The sequence below is a fragment of the Monosiga brevicollis genome, genomic scaffold (genome assembly GCF_000002865.3).
Source record: "Monosiga brevicollis MX1 MONBRscaffold_26 genomic scaffold, whole genome shotgun sequence".
Taxonomy (NCBI): Eukaryota; class Choanoflagellata; order Craspedida; family Salpingoecidae; genus Monosiga; species Monosiga brevicollis.
The window spans coordinates 65,110-81,973 of record NW_001865063.1 but is presented as its reverse complement, the minus strand read 5'-3'; the positions used below and the strand labels follow the sequence as shown (position 1 = coordinate 81,973).

At 56.0% G+C, this 16,864-nt stretch overlaps 5 protein-coding genes across 5 annotated transcripts; 2 read left to right on the top strand and 3 right to left on the bottom strand.

The window, feature by feature from the left end:
* Positions 1–643: 643 nt before the first annotated feature.
* MONBRDRAFT_11054 (uncharacterized protein) lies at positions 644–4,314 on the top strand (the record flags this gene model as incomplete). The annotated part of the gene is made up of 2 exons (XM_001748885.1): positions 644–1,077; positions 3,078–4,314. 2 exons carry the CDS (start codon positions 644–646, stop codon positions 4,312–4,314), a joined length of 1,671 nt encoding a protein of 556 aa, XP_001748937.1.
* Positions 4,315–4,706: 392 nt separating this feature from the next.
* MONBRDRAFT_28402 (uncharacterized protein) lies at positions 4,707–7,305 on the bottom strand (the record flags this gene model as incomplete). Its single annotated transcript, XM_001748814.1, has 6 exons — positions 4,707–4,823; positions 5,023–5,169; positions 5,257–5,487; positions 5,611–6,015; positions 6,110–6,228; positions 6,450–7,305. The coding sequence occupies 6 exons, from the start codon at positions 7,303–7,305 to the stop codon at positions 4,707–4,709; spliced, it is 1,875 nt and encodes a 624-aa protein (XP_001748866.1).
* An 833-nt stretch (positions 7,306–8,138) lies between these two features.
* On the top strand, positions 8,139–9,217 carry MONBRDRAFT_11052 (uncharacterized protein; the record flags this gene model as incomplete). Its single annotated transcript, XM_001748884.1, has 5 exons — positions 8,139–8,181; positions 8,277–8,468; positions 8,578–8,729; positions 8,783–9,025; positions 9,110–9,217. The coding sequence occupies 5 exons, from the start codon at positions 8,139–8,141 to the stop codon at positions 9,215–9,217; spliced, it is 738 nt and encodes a 245-aa protein (XP_001748936.1).
* Positions 9,218–9,462: 245 nt separating this feature from the next.
* Positions 9,463–11,903, bottom strand: MONBRDRAFT_28400 (uncharacterized protein; the record flags this gene model as incomplete). Its single annotated transcript, XM_001748813.1, has 5 exons — positions 9,463–9,660; positions 9,785–10,523; positions 10,628–11,496; positions 11,582–11,630; positions 11,743–11,903. The coding sequence occupies 5 exons, from the start codon at positions 11,901–11,903 to the stop codon at positions 9,463–9,465; spliced, it is 2,016 nt and encodes a 671-aa protein (XP_001748865.1).
* Positions 11,904–15,102: 3,199 nt separating this feature from the next.
* Positions 15,103–16,736, bottom strand: MONBRDRAFT_33873 (uncharacterized protein; the record flags this gene model as incomplete). Its single annotated transcript, XM_001748812.1, has 5 exons — positions 16,611–16,736; positions 16,422–16,496; positions 15,931–16,260; positions 15,253–15,705; positions 15,103–15,168 (listed from the first exon to the last, which is right to left on the bottom strand). The coding sequence occupies exons 1-5, from the start codon at positions 16,707–16,709 to the stop codon at positions 15,103–15,105; spliced, it is 1,023 nt and encodes a 340-aa protein (XP_001748864.1). The 5' UTR covers positions 16,710–16,736.
* Positions 16,737–16,864: the final 128 nt, after the last annotated feature.

Genomic DNA, 16,864 nt, shown 5'->3' with positions numbered 1-16,864 from the left:
AGATTGCGAGATTTGGGAGCTGGGGGTGGTTCAACGTTGCAACGTGTACAAAGCGGGCAAGGGGGAGGGGGACGTGGGGGGGATAGGGGGAGGAAAGGGAGAAAGGAAGGGAGTCCTTGTAAAGGTAGGTGGAAAAAACGGGTGTAACGAATTGCTGCAATCTCCACTTGTTTGGGTGGTGGTGATACATGTGTGTATGTATGTGTGTGGGAAAGAGAGGAAAAGAGATAAGGGAAGAGGTAAGGGAGAGATAAGGGGAGGAACAGAGGGAGGGAGGGGGGGAAGAGGGGCAAAGCTGGAAAAGAGGACAAGCAGAGAGAGAGAGAGAGACAGAGAGAGAGAGAGAGAGAGGGCAGCGACAGAAAGAGCGAGCGCACACACAGCGTACACAGCGTACACAGCGCACACTCACTCACTCGCACAGCACACACACAGAGCGCGCGCAGACTGACTCACTCACACGGCACACACACTCACTCTCTCACTCACTCGCTCACACAGCACGCACACGGAGGAATGTGGGGGCGGGAAGGACAGTCGTAACAAGGGTCAAGTGAAAATAAGCAAAGCGCGGGCCATGTAGAGAGCAGTTGACGGGTCAAGACCACAAGACAAGACTCTGGGACTGGAATCACGCCCGCCAATGACCACCACCATCACACACAACCCGGGGAGGCATCGCAGACGCTCAAAGGCCAAAAGGCGTTCTCACCAAGCTCTCTCCCTCTGTCCCTCTGCTGCGGTGTTTACCAAACGAATGACCACCACCACCACCAACAACAACAACAACGACGACGACGACGACGACGACGACGACGACGACGAAAGAAGGGGGAGACAAGGACCGTACCTGATTTCGCAGAGTGCACCAGGCAAGAGGCGGCGCCGAGGCAAACCGAGATCAAGAGGCACGGGCGTTGAAAGGCGCGAAGGACCTTTCGATTTGGGAAAAAAAAAACAGCAGGTCGGGGACCCGGGCCGGGAAGGGGGAGGCAGGAAGAAACCGTCGCAGAACAACAGGCGAGGGGGAGGGAAGAGCGCGACTCGGGATGAGAAATTGGCTCGCAGCGTTGACGGGTGAGGGCGCTCCAGAAGCGAGCTGGGCTGCTGAGAGATGTAACTCTACAACGGTCTCTATACCAGAGAGGCGCGTTGTCACGGTTCGGGCTAAAGCAGATCAAGCTGTATTTCAAGTAATGTCGCAGAGAGTGAGAAGAAGGTGGGCTCGTCGTCAGAGATGTCATGCCACAGCATATCCACCTGGAGGGGGCCATGGGCATAGGGGGAGAAAGGGGATATCGTGGCAAGCCGCGCGGCTCTGTGAGAGGGAGAAACCAAGGGCTTTTTGAAGTAAATATCAGAGTTGTTGAAGATTTCATGGCGATATAGTGCTATTTAATGGTGTATTTGAGCAGGTTTGTGTAGATATTTTCACAGGTTTCGTGGAGATGGCGCGTGGGGCGCACGGTGATGGCGCATCACCATGTCCTCTTTTCTGACGTCAGCATGCTCGATTGTTGGTTGAAAGTGTATAGCATGTCACACTTTTACAAATTGGAGTCGGGTTGATTCTGCTGTTCGGCGTGATTGCAGCAGATCGTGCCTGCCCTTGGCATTCAGCTTGCAATCGCGGCGACATCACCAGTGCCCCGAAGAGAGAGAAAGAGGGGGAAGGGAGGTGCGCGCAAGTGTGTCTGTGTGTGTGTGTGTGTGTGTGTGCGGCGAGAGAGATATGCAGAGGCGCAGGCACACCACTTGAGGCCAACGCTCCCTATTCGTGATCCCTCCTTGCTTGCTCCGATCAAGCTTTTCTCCCTCTTTTCCCTATGTAGCCAACGTAGGGCGCTAATAGCTTTAAGCCCCCTCTTGCTGTAACCACCCGCCCCCCCTCAAGTATTATCAGTAGGTGAAGGCAGTGACAATAACCATTGAATTTCGAAGCCATTTTTCCCTATTTTTTTTTTTTTTTTCTTTTTTTTATGAAAGCAGGGAGTTTGATGCTGTCGCGCACCGTTGGTCGCGTACAGGCGAGTGCATGTCTGGCTCAACGACAACGAAGCATGAAAAGCCGCACAGATTGGTCGCGATTCCCAATTCGATTCGATAAAGGAAAAAGGAGGCCCCACAGGCCGAGAACCAGAGACGAGAGACCGAGATCACCGACTACAAGGTGACACGACAAAGGGGCAAAAGGGGAAATGGGGTGATGAGGCAGTGATCAGATGAACAAACCGAAAGAGACAGAGCCATGCCCGATGAAGACACACAGTTGAGACACGCAGAACACAGACAGAGGCACACACACAGACGGAGAAGGAGGGAGGGAGACACGCAGACGGACGGAGACACCTAAACGGACGGCGACACTCAAACGGAAACTACTTTAGCAGTCAAGTCTGCCTTATCCGATCTGACAAACACAACTGGACAAACGTGTTTGCCCCGCGTGTGCTCGTTTAAGCTTATTTCACCTTTGACAAAGGCACATGTGTGTGGGATCGTTCCATGGGGTTCAACCTTCAGGTAGGTCCATCCAATCCAGACCCCAGGTCATACATATTCGCAACATTTGCCACACCCATGCATGGATTTTTATAAAGAAATAGCTTTATTACATCATACGTGCATGTAAACATCACCACACGCATCGCGTGAACACATGACTCCGCCCTCTTGGCCTCGCGCACCCCGCGCATTTCCAGCGCACCTGACGAGCCACGACGACGCTGCCGGCGGCGTATGGTGAGTTTGGCTGCGAGCTCTATCACGACGGTTTCTTTGATGTTTGATCATTCGTGCGCGTGAACTGCCGTGTGGCATGTTCCCCCGCCTCGTGGCATCGTGTTCGATTGTCCTGTGAACCGCCGCCCTCCTCTCTCTCCTCTCGTCGTCCTCTCTCTTCTCTCGTCACGTCTTGAAGCTGCTCGCTTCCTCTTTTTTTTTCGATTGAACCTTCCAGTATTGATGCATCTGCTTGGTGTGCTTGAAGTGCCGGCTGGGCTCCGCATGCCCTCGAGCCGCGGACTCACCCGTGCTCGGCCCGGCACACTAGGCACACAGTGTTTGTCATCTTCCAGAAAAACTCAACGACAACGCTCGACTGATGAGATGCGTGGCTTGGTGGCCTTTGGGCTCATGGTCATGCTTGCATGGGCATGCCATGCTTCGCAACAAGAAGAGGCTTGTGCGTCATGCTCGGCTCGCAACGATGAAGGGAGAACCTGCCGCCGCACCGCCGTTTTGGTGGAACCCACAAGACGAACCTCGACATCCATTTCCTGTGGATCATGGTATCCGCGCGTGACTGGCATCGCTCTTTACGCTTACAACGCATCGTATGAAGCAACCTCCTACCGGGTCGAGGTAGTTGCATCAAACCCCACTCTAATAATATGGAACACCACTTTGCACGGCACCTCTGCCGATGGCTGCCTCTTCGACACTGGCAGCATCACCTCCCCCACCACTTCCAACCTAGAGGTCCGCTTCATCAACATCGGCAATGAGCCAGCCTTGTTCTATTTCGGCCTCACGCAAACATGTGTTGCCAACCGCTCCGAACCTTACTTTCCCCCGACAACGCCGGCGCCGCCAACGCCCCCTCCAACGTTGGCACCGGGTACTTGTAGTCAAGACGCCGGTCCCTATTGCGCCATGCAGGCCGATTGCCTCGGCCTGACCTGCCGATTGCCTGTGCCCAGCTTTGAGGCCGTTGACATCATTCTCCGCTTCCAGACCTGCGATGCTTCAGACCTTCACCTCACCGTCAACGCCCAAGACGTCTACAGCCCGGAAAAGTGGGACATGGGCACCGCCCGAACGGGCACCGTCATCTCCGTTCCCACAGCCCTGCAGTCTCCCCACTTTCGGATCCATGACCTCGACATGGACAACCTCAACCAGCTCACCCTCACCCTCAACGCGTCCTCAACCATGGTGGGCGACCTCGACATCCCTACCCTCCACACCCGCATCGCCTCAGACACTTGCGCTCGCACGACCCCGCCGCCAAATACCCGTTCAAAAAAAGTCGACGCTTGCTGCTGCCGCCATCGCTGGTCTTGTCATTGGCATTTGCCTGCTCCTCTGCCTCCTTGTCGCTGCGGTCCTCTATTTTCGTGCCCACTCGCATCTCCACCCTGCCGTTCGTGCCTCAGACGCGTCCGAACTTGTTCAAGCCAACTCGCTCGGCGAAAGTCAAGCTTCGGCTTGGGCCCTGCCAGAGTCAACCCATGCTTAATGGACCGCTCCCAGCAAACTGATGTATCCAGCTTCTTTTGTGAACTAATTGATCTAGCTAGCCAAACCCTCTAGCCACCTGTTCTGCGTATATCAATGAGCCACGGAATGCATTGAAGCAGGCCAAGTGACCCGCTGCATCATGAATCAAACAGTAGGACTGACATGAACAAAGATGGCCGTCTTCGGCAAGCTTGAATGGCAACGTATTTTTTTTTTTTTTTTTCAATTACAACATATGAACAAGCATGGGATGACACACCAATGCAAACCTAGTGCGATTACAACCGGATCTTATGCAGTCGAAACACAATCTCAGACATGGGCAGGGAAGGAGACAACCGACCTCGAATCAAGCCGTTTCCTGTCCTCGCCCCCTCTCCAAAACACGATAAAGAAACACTCATGCTTAATTCTCATCCCATCATTCGGGACGTCATCTGAACGTTGTTAACACCCCGTTCAGTTCAGGCCTGGCTCCCACTACTATCAGGCTCAGCGGCTTGCTCCTGCAAAAGGCGGCCGAAGAGTGCTTCGATGCGCAAAGCATCTTCCACTTCGGCGCGAGGCACCAACAGCTTGCACTACAAAAGACAGCGACAACCAGCACAGCACGCCGCAAAAGGTCAGATCAAAAGAAGCAAAAGGCCCCTCCCATGTATTTTTAAAGTTGAATCAGTTCAGGGTCGGGGACATTTCTCAAAAAAGAAAAAAAAAAAGTATCATCATCAGAAGAAGGCAGGCATCGAGTCCCCATTTGTCAACTCTCGTTCGATGCCCTACCTTGGCGTGTCGAAAGTGGGAGCGTGAGGCTACTGGGGGTGCATGAATGTACCCCGAGCAGCCCATGTGCTGCAACGTTTCGTAGAGCTCGTCGCTCAGAGGCGGAATCCCGACTTCCTCGGCCAGGACGCGATAGCGATCCAAAACCTGAGGAGAAAGACATGCGGAACAGATTGCAAGTGTGAGCAAAGGCGACGATCGAGCTGTGGCGCCATTTTGGCTTGCATGACAAACCTTGGCGCATTCCACAGCCTGGTCGTCACGGCAACAATGATAGAGTGCCACCAAGAGCAGCTTTTGATGCAGGGGCATCTGCTTGATGCGGAGCACCCGGTCAGAGCCGAGTACGGAGGCAAAGAGAGAAGCCATGATAGCAATTTGTGGACGCTTGTCCTTTTCAGAAAGCTCGAGGACACGGCGGCACAGGTCGAGGGTCTGACGAATATCCCCTGATACGGCCGTGACCTATTCAAACGGCAAACATGAAGTGAAATGAAATTTCGGGATCAACGTGGGCCAAAGCATATGCCTGAGACAGCACGCACACAGCCACTGGAGTGCAACATCAGGTGGAGTGTTGGAAGTTACCTTGGCGGCACACAACTTGAGAGCAGCGTCTTGAAGCAGAGCAGCACCCGAGGGCACCTCGTCCATACGATGGCGTACAATGTTCACAAGTTCGTCCTTGGTATAAGGCTCGTAAAGCACCGTTTCGGGCTGGCATTGCCAACGATGGAGAAGAGGCAAAATGCGTTCCGTCAGGTCCAAGGCATTGGCAATGCTCACAAGCACGACTGAGGAATCTGGCTGCTGTGGCCAGGAAAAGAGTTGATAGAGCACGCTGTTGTCGCGAGTGTGCAGCTGATCAACCTCATCCACCACCAGGACCACTGTGGGCAGTCGATCAGCCCCAATCAATAGACTTTTGAGCTTGGTCAGTGCCACATCGGTTGGCCACATCCGGTCCTCTCCAAGCAACTGCTGCAAGATGCGCTATTGGGCGACCACAAGGAAAAAAAGAACGGCGATGGGAAAAGTGAACTAACCAGTTCAATGCTTCCAGCGGAAGACACCATGGGCAGCGTACCGAATAAATGTGTGTGGGGTCACGCAAGGTCATGCAGTTGATGCAAACGGTGGGGGTATCGTCCCCAGCGGCACCACGAGCCGCAATCAACTGGTTGAGCGTGGCCGTCTTCCCCGTTCCTAAAAAGGCGATGGGAAGAGAAAAAGAGAGAGAGGAGGGAGGCAGAGAGGGAAGCAGAGAGGAAGAAGGGAGAGGAGAAGACAAAAACAGGGGGGAGATGCGGACCACGGCGTCAGGGTAAAGAAAGTGAGAGAACAAGAGCTTTGATCTTCCCCCTGCCACCTCGAACAGAAACAGCGAGAAGGAGCGGTGGCTAATTTGGTGTCACACGAGGACAGACCTGGTTTGCCGCTGATGTAAAGAGCACCGGGTTTGCGTGCGTCCACGTGTTCACGCCAAAAGGTGCGCACAGTCTCTTGTTCGCGGGCTCGGCCAATGAGTTGGGCTGGGACGGCGCCCGGTGTGAGGGTGGCCATGACGCGCTGGCGAATGCTTAAGCGAGAGAGTTGGGCAGGCGAGGGCATGCGCGGGCTGGTAGGGTCGGCCAGAAGGAGATGGCTTCCCGGGGATCCACCTGGATGGGCCCGCACCATGCGTCGCGGCGAGTTGGGCACGCCATGTCGAGGGCTGGCAGAGCTTGGGTTGGATGTATTCTGGTTGTGGGTGAGGGGCCGTACCGGCATGGGCAAGGGGCGATTTGTTGGTGACTTGCGCCCCGTTGAGGCAGGCCGTCGGGCATCCAGAGCAGCGGCTCGAACATGCGGTGGCGTGAGCGCTGGCGCGGTGCCTTCCAAGCGAGCTCGCAGTGTTTGGTGTTGCGTTGGTGGCGAACGAGGCGGCGAGGTCGGTCCCAAGAGCTGGCGCGTTGGCTGAGGAGCGGCATTGTGACTGGCAACAGTTGGGCTCTCGATGAAGACTTTGGTTTCGGTTTCCACTGCAGGCATCACCGGGCTGGGTGGAGACAGTGCGTCGGGGGAGAGGGCAGCCGGGGACAAGACGGCCGTCGGAGAAGCGTTGGATTCCTCTTCGTCCGAAAGGACAATGCCCTGGCGTTTGACACGCTTCGGGGCAGTGGAGTCGAGACTCGAAGCGCGGGACTTTGTGTGTGAACTGGGTTTTCCTAAACGAGACGACGAGCCGTTCGTCTTGCCCTTGGCAGGAGCTGGTCGACTGGATCGGCGTCGGCGGGTCTGCATACTGACGGTTGACGCCGAAGCGAATGGCAGTCAAACGTCAAAAAGTTGGTAATGTGCTAAATGCCAAGGCACACCACCACCACCACAGCAAGCCCCGCAATCCCGCCAGGGGATCAGCTTGACTGGCAACACGAGCCGCTGATGGATCAGCAGATGGAAGAAGAAGCGCAAGACAAGGAGAAGTTGGGGGCAATGTGGAGGAAGGAAGAGGCGCAAGGCCGAGTGAGAGGCGGCGCGCTTTTTGTCGGCCGTTGGCGCGCCAGCGCGTAAAAAAATGGCGCGAAAACCAACACAAAGGAAACACGAGTGCCGCATCGTAACGGTCACTTGTGCGTGAAACTGAAGTGTTGGAGAGGCTCTTTTGTGCCTAAAATGATAGGAAAAAGATCAGGCTTCTGGATGGCGGAATGAGTGTTGTCAACTAATGTTGAGGACGGCAGCCCTGACAACAAACAAAAAAATAAGGCTAGAGAGAGTGAGCAAAGCGGCCAGAATTGCAGAGATGAATGGTAAAGTCGGAGAATTGCTAAGTTAAGACACATGCTTGAAACAGAGACTCGATGCAATTGGTGCTTGCCATCAGAGCTCTGTGCAACTTTGAATTTGATAGCTTGACGCGCTCATTGATCGGTTCCGACGGACGACCAGACGACGGACGACGGCAACGACGGTACGTGGACGGTGCGTTTGAGGGAGCAGACTGATGACGGGCGGTGGGGCAAGCTGGGGCGGGACGACGCCGAGGCGGGAAACACAGCTGTGCAAGAAATGGGCCATCACTGATCTGCCTAATGATGTGGTGTCGAGCAGCTGTTGGTGCGTGTGCTGCCGCCATGGCGCGAGGCAAGCTGTCCTCGAGTGCTTCTTCTCGCCAGGGTATGTGCCCGATGTCATGGCCACCGGGCGTCCAGATATCTTTGTACTGCTTCATTGACTTGCTTGTGCGCTGTCCTTGCCCTGTGGAAAAGCAGACCCTGAGGATCGCGTGAAGACGGCGCCAACCAGCCGTAACGCGAGTGCTGTCAGCCATGTCAGCCAGCGGCCCCAGGCTCAAACCAGTAATGACCCAGATGCAATGATCCCCGGCGTCCCTCCTCCACCGACGCCCTATCATCGACCCGCTCCGTTGGAGAGCCGTCCGACCAAGCCCTTTGTGGTGGCCTGTACGTCTCATAGCCTCTTGGCCGCAGCCTTGCTTCCCTGCACGCTTTCGCTGGGACAACCATTCTGTCGTCCGCATGTGGCCCTTATCCTTCATCTTCACACGCGTAGCTGATGAGGGGCTATACCTGGAGGAACATGTCTGGCCCACTTTAAATCTTGCTCTGGAAAAGCTTCTCAGTGCCATTCCTTACAACATCCCCAAAGTGTGTACTCGCAGCGATTCGAGACCGCACCCAAGCCTGTCCAACCCTCCCCTCCAGGTGCAACCGGCGATTCTTCCTCACATCTCCAACACCGCTCCCTCTTTGCGTAGGAGATTCGCCAACAGTATCAAGACCCATCCATGCGGCGCATCAAGCACCCCGAGCATGCCCAGTTTGCGCCCATTGAATGGCTGGCTCGTTTTCTGAAAGAACACAATCCCAATAAGCCGCCCCAGCTCAGCACTGAACAGGCTGCCATCGTTTTGCAGTCCTATGTTCGTCGCAAGCTTGCGCGCGACCACGTTGCCCGCCTTCGAAGTCACGCGGCTCAACAACGCGCTGAGCGCGAGCAGGTGAGTCCCCGCGGCCTCTGCGACCGTCCTGTTTGCTGGTTGGGCCGAATTCACTTGCTGGCTCGCGCTTTGGTTGTATGTTAGGCGGAGCTGCGCGATGCCGCAGCCCGGCGGATCCAAGCTGCGTATCGCGGTCATTCCGTTCGCTTGGCCCTCAAGGCCGGCAAGCTACAGGACATTCGGGGCTGGTAGTCCCTGATCAACTGACTTGCCGTGTTCCCTTCATCCAGCCACCCTTTCCTATTCAGTTCTTTAACGCACGATCATGGTGCTATGCATAGCTCCGACGGTCGTCAGAGGGTTTCTTGTGTTTTTCTTTTAATCGATTTTTAAATGGTCGATTCGAGCAGCTTGCTTCGCTTTCTATTTGCCGGTAGCTGCGCGCACACATTCAAGTGTTGTGCGGCCAAGATCTTGAGAGCGTACCCCCCTCAAATCTACATGTCCAACACCTCTACAGACACGTCGTCTTTATATTCTTCATCATCCAGGTCTGCGTCATCCTCACTGGCTTCTGCCGACGCTTCACTTGCCGCAATAGAAGCCTCGAGCGCCGGCTGGTGTTGACTCAGACTTTCCTCGTGCGTATCATCGCACAAAAAGCCATCAAGATAAGCGGATGTGTCATTCAATCCCTATTCAGGCAGCACATTCGATGCGCATACCATGTTAGCCAGTGCCTGCACAACACTTGGTGAACAAGCCCAGATTGGGTTTGTTCATGGTGACTCCGCCATGCCTCGGGTGAAATCAACATACCGTCGAGTTTTGAGCCTGGCTTTCGTGCGCCGCTCCGCTCACGTCGTTGCGTGGCGTCATGTACAGGCTGGTGGCCGGTCGGGTGGTGTCAGCGACTTCCATGTAGCTTTCCATGTCCGTGTCTTCAGCGTCATCGTTGTGCGCAATGGACACGTTGGTCGTCCACGCGGAGGCATGGCTGTCGCAAGCAGCAGGCCCAGCATGAGGCTGCTGCTGCTCGTCAGCATCGGCAGGGCGAACGCTTTCATAGGTTGTCTCGGCTGCGCCTAGATCGTAGGTAGCCGAGCTCAAATGGCCAAAGTCCAGATCCACTGTTTCGTTCTTCAGGTCTTGGCTGGCGTCCACCTCGGCGTTCATGGGGACTGCAGGCTCGCTCTCCAACGTCGGGGTCGAGGCTCGGATGTGCAAGCCACAAAAGCTTGGACGTCCTGGCGCCAGGCGGCTTGCAGGCGAGGCAATGCCCGTGACGTCTTCAGGCAGCGCCGATGTCGAAGAGACATCCAGAGGCGCCATAGACTCGTCTGTGGAGATGGCCTCGGCTTTGGCGTCCGAAACGGTGCCCGTTGCGGGACGGGCTTCGGTCATGGTCACCTCGGCATCTGCCTGGAAGGAAGTTGAGGCCAAGTCCACGTCATCCACGTGGTCCTGCATGTAAGCATCCATTTGATCGAGTGGGCGGTTGCCTTGTTGCAAAGCCAATAAGCCCTGAATTTTCTTGGCGCGGCACTGGCGACGATGGCTGCAAATTCCAACCAAAAGCAATCGTGAGTGCAAAACTAGCGCGAGCACACGGGCAGCAAGCCTTGACCAATATGCGGAGGGTCGTGTTCTGCATGCACGTACCGGTCCTCTTCCTGTGCTTGGGCGAGCTGATCTTCAACAGACACACGAGTGGCCTGCTCTTGAGTCATCTTGATGTGAAGCGCTTCCATGTGCTTCTTGGCTTGCGCCAATTGTGCCTCGAGTGCGTTGATGGCTTGATCCTTATGGGCGGCATCTGACACGGCATCGTTGTCCGAGTATTTGAGGGCTTCCTGCATCTGGACGCGCAGTGTGTGTTCGGCATGGTAGGCCATGCTGCGGCGACTGCGGGCCTTTTCAGCACTCGTCTTGGCCTGGAGGGCAAGCTCAATCTCCTTGCGCAACGTGTCAATAGCACTGCGCTGCTGATGTAACTCCGAGGTGAGCAGGTCGTTGGTCGTCTTGAGGGTGGCAGCCATGTCTTCGCTGTTAGCGAGCTGCGTCTTGAGGGCGGCAATCATTTTACCCTGCTGCTGCTTGAGGGCACTGGCACTGTTTTCGGCATCACGCAAGAGAGCCGATGCGGTCTGTGCATCCCGGACGGCATCTTGCAGTGCGGTGCGGAGCTGTTCGCGCTCAGCCGTCAGCTCTTGCATGGCCTTGGCCTGCTGGTGCAGGCGGTGGCGTAGTTGCTTTGCTTCGGCTTCGGCTTGTGCTTGGCCTGCTTCGGCCTTTTGCGTGAGGGCGCGGTGGCGGGCCCGCTCTTCCTGAGCCTCAGTGGCGGCGGCCTCGAGCTGGGCATTGCGGTTTTCAAGGCCGTCAACCTTGAGGGTGAGGCCCTTGATTTGGTTTTCGTACGTTGCCTTGAGCTGCTGCAGCGCACCAACATCCAGCGCCTGGCGTTGCGTCTGCACAGCGCGCATGGCTCGGCGCTCTTCATCGAAGCGCGGCGTGGCCGCACCCACGGGAGCCTATGCCAGGAGCAAGGGTCTGGTGAGGAGATGGGGCAAGGTCAAGCTGAGACGACCGATGGTCTTGGCTTGAGAGGTAACGCACCGGATCAGCTGTCAGGCCAGCAAGCGTGTCCTTGGGCCGATGCTGAAGGCTGCGAGCAGAGGGTGCCATCAGGATATAGCGTGCGAAAAAGAACATCGTCGGAGCAAAGAAGAATGGTTGCCAGGATGAGCAGCAGAGCAGCTGGTACCGAACAGCCGTACCGCGCGGAGCGAGGGGTGGGTGCCTCGTCGGGCAAGGCATCAAATGTGAGGAGCGACTTCATGGAGGGCTGGTGCCGGCGTGAGGGAGTCTTGTATTCGTCGTTTGCCGGCCGATTCCACGGCGATGGCGACAGCGGTGTGCGCTGCGAAGGATGGGCCATTTCGATGGTGGCGCGGGCGGCGACGAAGGATTCAAGCACTGGTCCAAAAAGATAAAGCAACACAAGATCGGGAAGGGAAAAAATGGCTGACACCGATGATGTGCGTGCCCCCCTAAGGCTCTGGTGTGTGGTGTGTGTGTGTGTGCGTGTGCGGCGGACGAACGTGAGCGCGCGCGCTTGTATTGTTTGTGTTGGCCACCGCGGCGGAGAGATTCAAACCGAAGCGGGAACATAAACTTGAATCATTTCGATTTGATTTTCATCTTTTTATTTATAGTGGAAAGGAGTGATATTATCGAACTCAGTGACGATGCTCGCGTTGTGTCTCTAGCAAGCGAATACAGTGAACGAATTTATTTTCAGAACACGAACGCAGTGAAAAATCATGTGGCGACGGCTGATGACGAGTGGCAGCAGCAGCGTGCGGCGCTCCGGCCTCTGGATGGGCCGCGGTGGGCCGGGTACGTCTTTGACAGGGGTCGCGCTTTGGTGTGAGGTCGTTGGAGATGGACCACGTTCTTTTTGTTGATGGCTTGCCAAGGGTGGCGGCGACAGCATCTCATCATGTCGGTTTCAACTGGATAAGTAGGTACGAGTGCGGTGCGATGCTTCCATGGTGGGTCGGACACGGCGGGTGCTATGTGCTATGCGTAGCGGCAAGCATGGGGGCAGGGCCAGGTGGCATGCCGTGTACATGGACTTGCCACGCTTTGCTTATGCTGCGCTGGGCTTTGGGGACATGGTTGGCAGGTCCATCGCTAGAGGTCGTGGAAAAGGTCACACCTGTTCTCGTGTACGTGCAAAGGGCTGGCTTGTACTGGCGCCCAGCGCAGCGTTCTCCGGTTGTGCGACTGATGCAAATGGATGTGGACGTGCAGGCAACGCGCGCGCGAGGCGCTGCGGACAGGCCATGGAGATGCGCTGCTTCGCGCACGACACGACCTTGGCGAGAGCATTGGTGAGGGGTTGCTCGAGGGGTGGCCCGCCGAGGCCGGATCTGACTTTGATGCGCCGCCTCGGCCTGTTACGCACGGGCCTGACTTTGATGCGCCCCTGCTTGAGATGTGTGGCAGAGGTCTTGAGTTCGATGAAAGGCGAGTTTGCGGCAGGATCGGCGGACCACAAGCGCGTGGCGGCTTGTTTACAAAGCCTGCAAGGTACGATTAAAGAGACGGGGGTGGGCGCTTTTTCTATATTGGCTGGAACATTCGCTGGCTGGTACGTTCGCTGGCTGACACGTCTCGTTTGCTGTGCTGCAGAGGAGTTTCAGAGTCTGTTGATGGAGGACCGTGGTCACTTTAGCATCGATGTGTTCCAATCCAGTGAACGACCATCGGCCACGGAGCGAGACGTTGAGGGTGGCCCCGCGTCGCCGGTGGCAGATCAAGAGGACAAAACTGGCAAGGCTTAGCCTTGACGCTCATGGTGCAGTGTTTCTTTTTTTTGAAGCGCCATGGTGCGCAACAGGAAAAGTGTTCAAGAGCGTTGGTTGTGTGCCCGCAAAGTGGTGCGTGTTTTCCGAGAAGAGACGCAAAGGCAAGCAATTGAATCTGTGCAGGAGGGCTGGCATTCAACTTGGATTGTACTACGCGGCATAATGTGGGAATACAAGAGCGGAGACCGACCGGCGGTCACTAAGCCATGGCCAAGAGCTTGGCAGGGGACAGGAAAACAACGGACACGACTGCGCGGTCAATGGCCGCTAATGGGTGGTGGAGGCCACCGAGCTGCTCAAGGCGTCGGGGCGCACACAATCGAGCAGCGTCTTGGTACACTTGGCGTGGCACCGGATGCCACAGTTGGCACATTCATAGCCCTAAAAATGCACGTCGCACACCAGCAATGAATCCTACGGTCCCAGGTCTCGTGTTGGTGACGCGCCAAAACCTCAATACCTGCTTGGCAAACATGGAGCCTTTCATAACGAGGCCGCAGGCATCGCAAGTGGCCCTTGGTTTCCAATTTTGCGCCAGCAGGCGGTGCCCATTGGTCTGTCGGGCTTTTTGTCTATGTTCATTCCGCCATTTGTGGGTGCGTGAGCCGGGGCTCAAGCTTGACGGGCAGAGAATGGGCTGGGCGCAAGGAGGGGACGCACAGTTTTTTTTCCGACATGCTTTTGCGATTCCGTAAGAGGTCAAGTTCACTGAGGCTCACAGTGAGACTACGCGCCCGGAGCTTGTCTACGCTTGGCGATGTGGCCTAGCCATTTGTCGCCAGGGAGTATGAGCTCATGCATATTGGAAAAAAAAAAGGAAGGGGGGGCGGGTTGGCGGAGCCCATGCAATAAGAAGCGAGCAAGGTGGTCATCTTACGAGAGGATGGTCCTGGAAGGCCATGAGAAGTTCGCGGGCTTCTGGCGCCTCTTGACACACCTGCAGGTTCACCCGGCAAGAAGAGAAGAAGGCGTGGTGGTTGAGACGACGCTGAGCCATCAGCGAAGACGAGGGCCGCAGCCATGGCAAAAGGCCCCAGACAAACGCGTCGTCTTTCCGACCTGGGTGAGTATGCCACGAAGGAGGTCGACATCGTCGCAGGCGCGAACAAACACCTCCAAGTCAAAATCCTACACCCCAACCACCCCAAGGGGCGAAGCACGCGTCGACACAGAGGCAGCCGAATGAACGATCACCAGCACCAGCAGGTCCCAAACGGAGACGAAAGCCCAAGGTTTGGAGCGTCGTGCAAAGGGGTTGTTCCTCACCTGCTCTGCCGGGACGGCCATGGCCAACGGCGGGAGCGTAGTAGAGCCCACCACGCGCTTGTACATTCGTCGCAGCTACACACAGTCTCTCCGCCTGTTTACGCCACCACGACCCCGACCACCGAGACCAGAAAATCTTGAAAGGAGGCGAGGGGGCGGACTTGTTGTGCCGTTCTGAGAAATTAAAAAAAATTAAAAATGAGAGAGAGAGAGTGTGTGTGTGTGTGTGTGTGTGCAACACACACACATCGTCACAACAAAAAAAAACATGAAAAAAGAATAATAAGGCCTTGAAGCTTCACTGCATCGAAGTGGTGTTTGTTTGCCCTTGCCACTTGTCAAGGAGGAGACGGCAGCGAGATTATAGTAATATATTGGATCAATTGTTGATGTTGGGTAGGGCAGGGCCAGTGTGTTCCTCTTCTTTCGGAAAAAAAGCCAAAACCGCAGCCTTGCCCTTCCTCTCATTCAGGAGAGACAACAACAGTGGTCGTTTGTTTAGACAGAGATGGTGGGGTAGACAGTGTCAAAGAGGATGCCGCAGGTGCCGCAAACAGTCACCGTCTTGGGGCCGTCCTTGCAGCCCGAGCCATCGAGGGGGGTAATGTCGGTACCGCAGCGGCCCTGCTCGTTGGAGGTGCGGAGGACCTTGATGTAGCCGTGGTCGCCCCAGTGAGGGGTCCAGGAGTTGCGGACGAGCCAGTAGTCCTTGCCGTCCTCCGAGCCGTAACCGACGAGCTGCACGTTGTGGTCAATGTCGGGGTTGGTCTGGTTGCAGCCGTCAAAGACACCCTCTTCGTAGCTTTGCCAGCGGATGGCCTCGACGGAGATGGCGATGGGGCCAAGGTTGGCGACAGCAGACATCAGGGGCTCGTACTGGTTGGAGGGCAGCTTGGTGTAGCCCGTCACGTTGATGACCGACTTGCTGGGGTCAAACTGGCACTCAAAGTTCTTGCCGGCCCACGAGATGTAGGGGTAGGTCCACTCGGTCTGCACACCGCCGTTCTTGGCAAAGGCGTCGTAGGCGAGCTCGGCCGTGCCACCCTCGCAGCCACCGGTGCCACCGCACTCGTTGGGGTTGGGCGTGCAATCCAGAATGTTCTATGCATCATGCCAAACGAGGGCCAAGAGCGCCACAGTTTGATGTGAGGTGAGTGAGTGAGCCAAAATCAAGAGAAAGGGACAGAAGGGGACAGAGGTGTCTAAAAAAAAAAAAAAAAAAAAGGGGGTGGGGGGAACCAAAACAGAAACGTAGACAATCTGATCCACACCTCCTGTCCCAGATTTGACAAATCATCTTCCCCAAGTCTGGCACTGGAAACTAACCTGCTCGGAGAGGGTCTCGAGGTAGCCAGTCTTGATGGCAACGTGGGACTCGAGTGTCTGGGCGGAGCCAAACGACCAGCAAGAACCGCAGTTGCCCTGGTCCTTGACGGGGGTCACAACACCCTGGGTACGCCAGTCAACCGTCTCGGGCAGCTGGACCATGCCCAGGCGGGTCTGGGTGGGCGCGGGCTGGTGCTTCGAGTAGCCGTAAGACTGGTCATAGCCAAGCAGGCGACGGAACTCCTCGCTGGTCCAGTCGCTCATGTGGTTCACGCCCTCCTTCCAGGTCTTGGTAGTGTCAGCGTTGTGTGCGCGGATCTTGGCCAGGTTCTGCACACAAGCAAGAGTTGGCATGAAATAAAAAAAAAATTAAAAAGGAAACAAGAAAAAAAAAGTGGGAAGGGGTTGTTGTTGTTGTTGTGTTGTGTTGACTTGTGGCGGGCGTTGAGGAGGCAGCTGTGACATGCCAGCAACCACAGGTAAAGACGGACCTGCTCAAACACTTGGCGGCGGTACTCGTGCTCCGTGGTCGTGGCGTAGGCCTTCTTGTACTCGGCCTTGTAATGCTACAACAACGAAACCCAAACAGAACGCGCACGCACGCCGCCACAGGGTCAGCCCGCGTCATTTCCACGCGACAAGTTCAAGCAACTCGACAACGGGGCAGGTCAAGAACGCACCTCAAACGTATAGCCCTCAAGCTGATGCCAGCGAGTCTTGGCCGCGGCCATGCCGGCCAGCAGCACGACTGCCAAAACAGCCACGGTCGTTGCCTTCATCCTGCTCTTTCCCACTGAACACAAGACAGAGAGAGAGAGAAAAGAAAAATGCAACACAGGTCGTCAAGTGAGAGAGAAAGAAGAGAAGAGAGAGAGAGAAGAGAGAGAGAGAGAGAGGAGAGAGAGAGAGAGAGAGAGAGAGAGAGAGAGAGAGA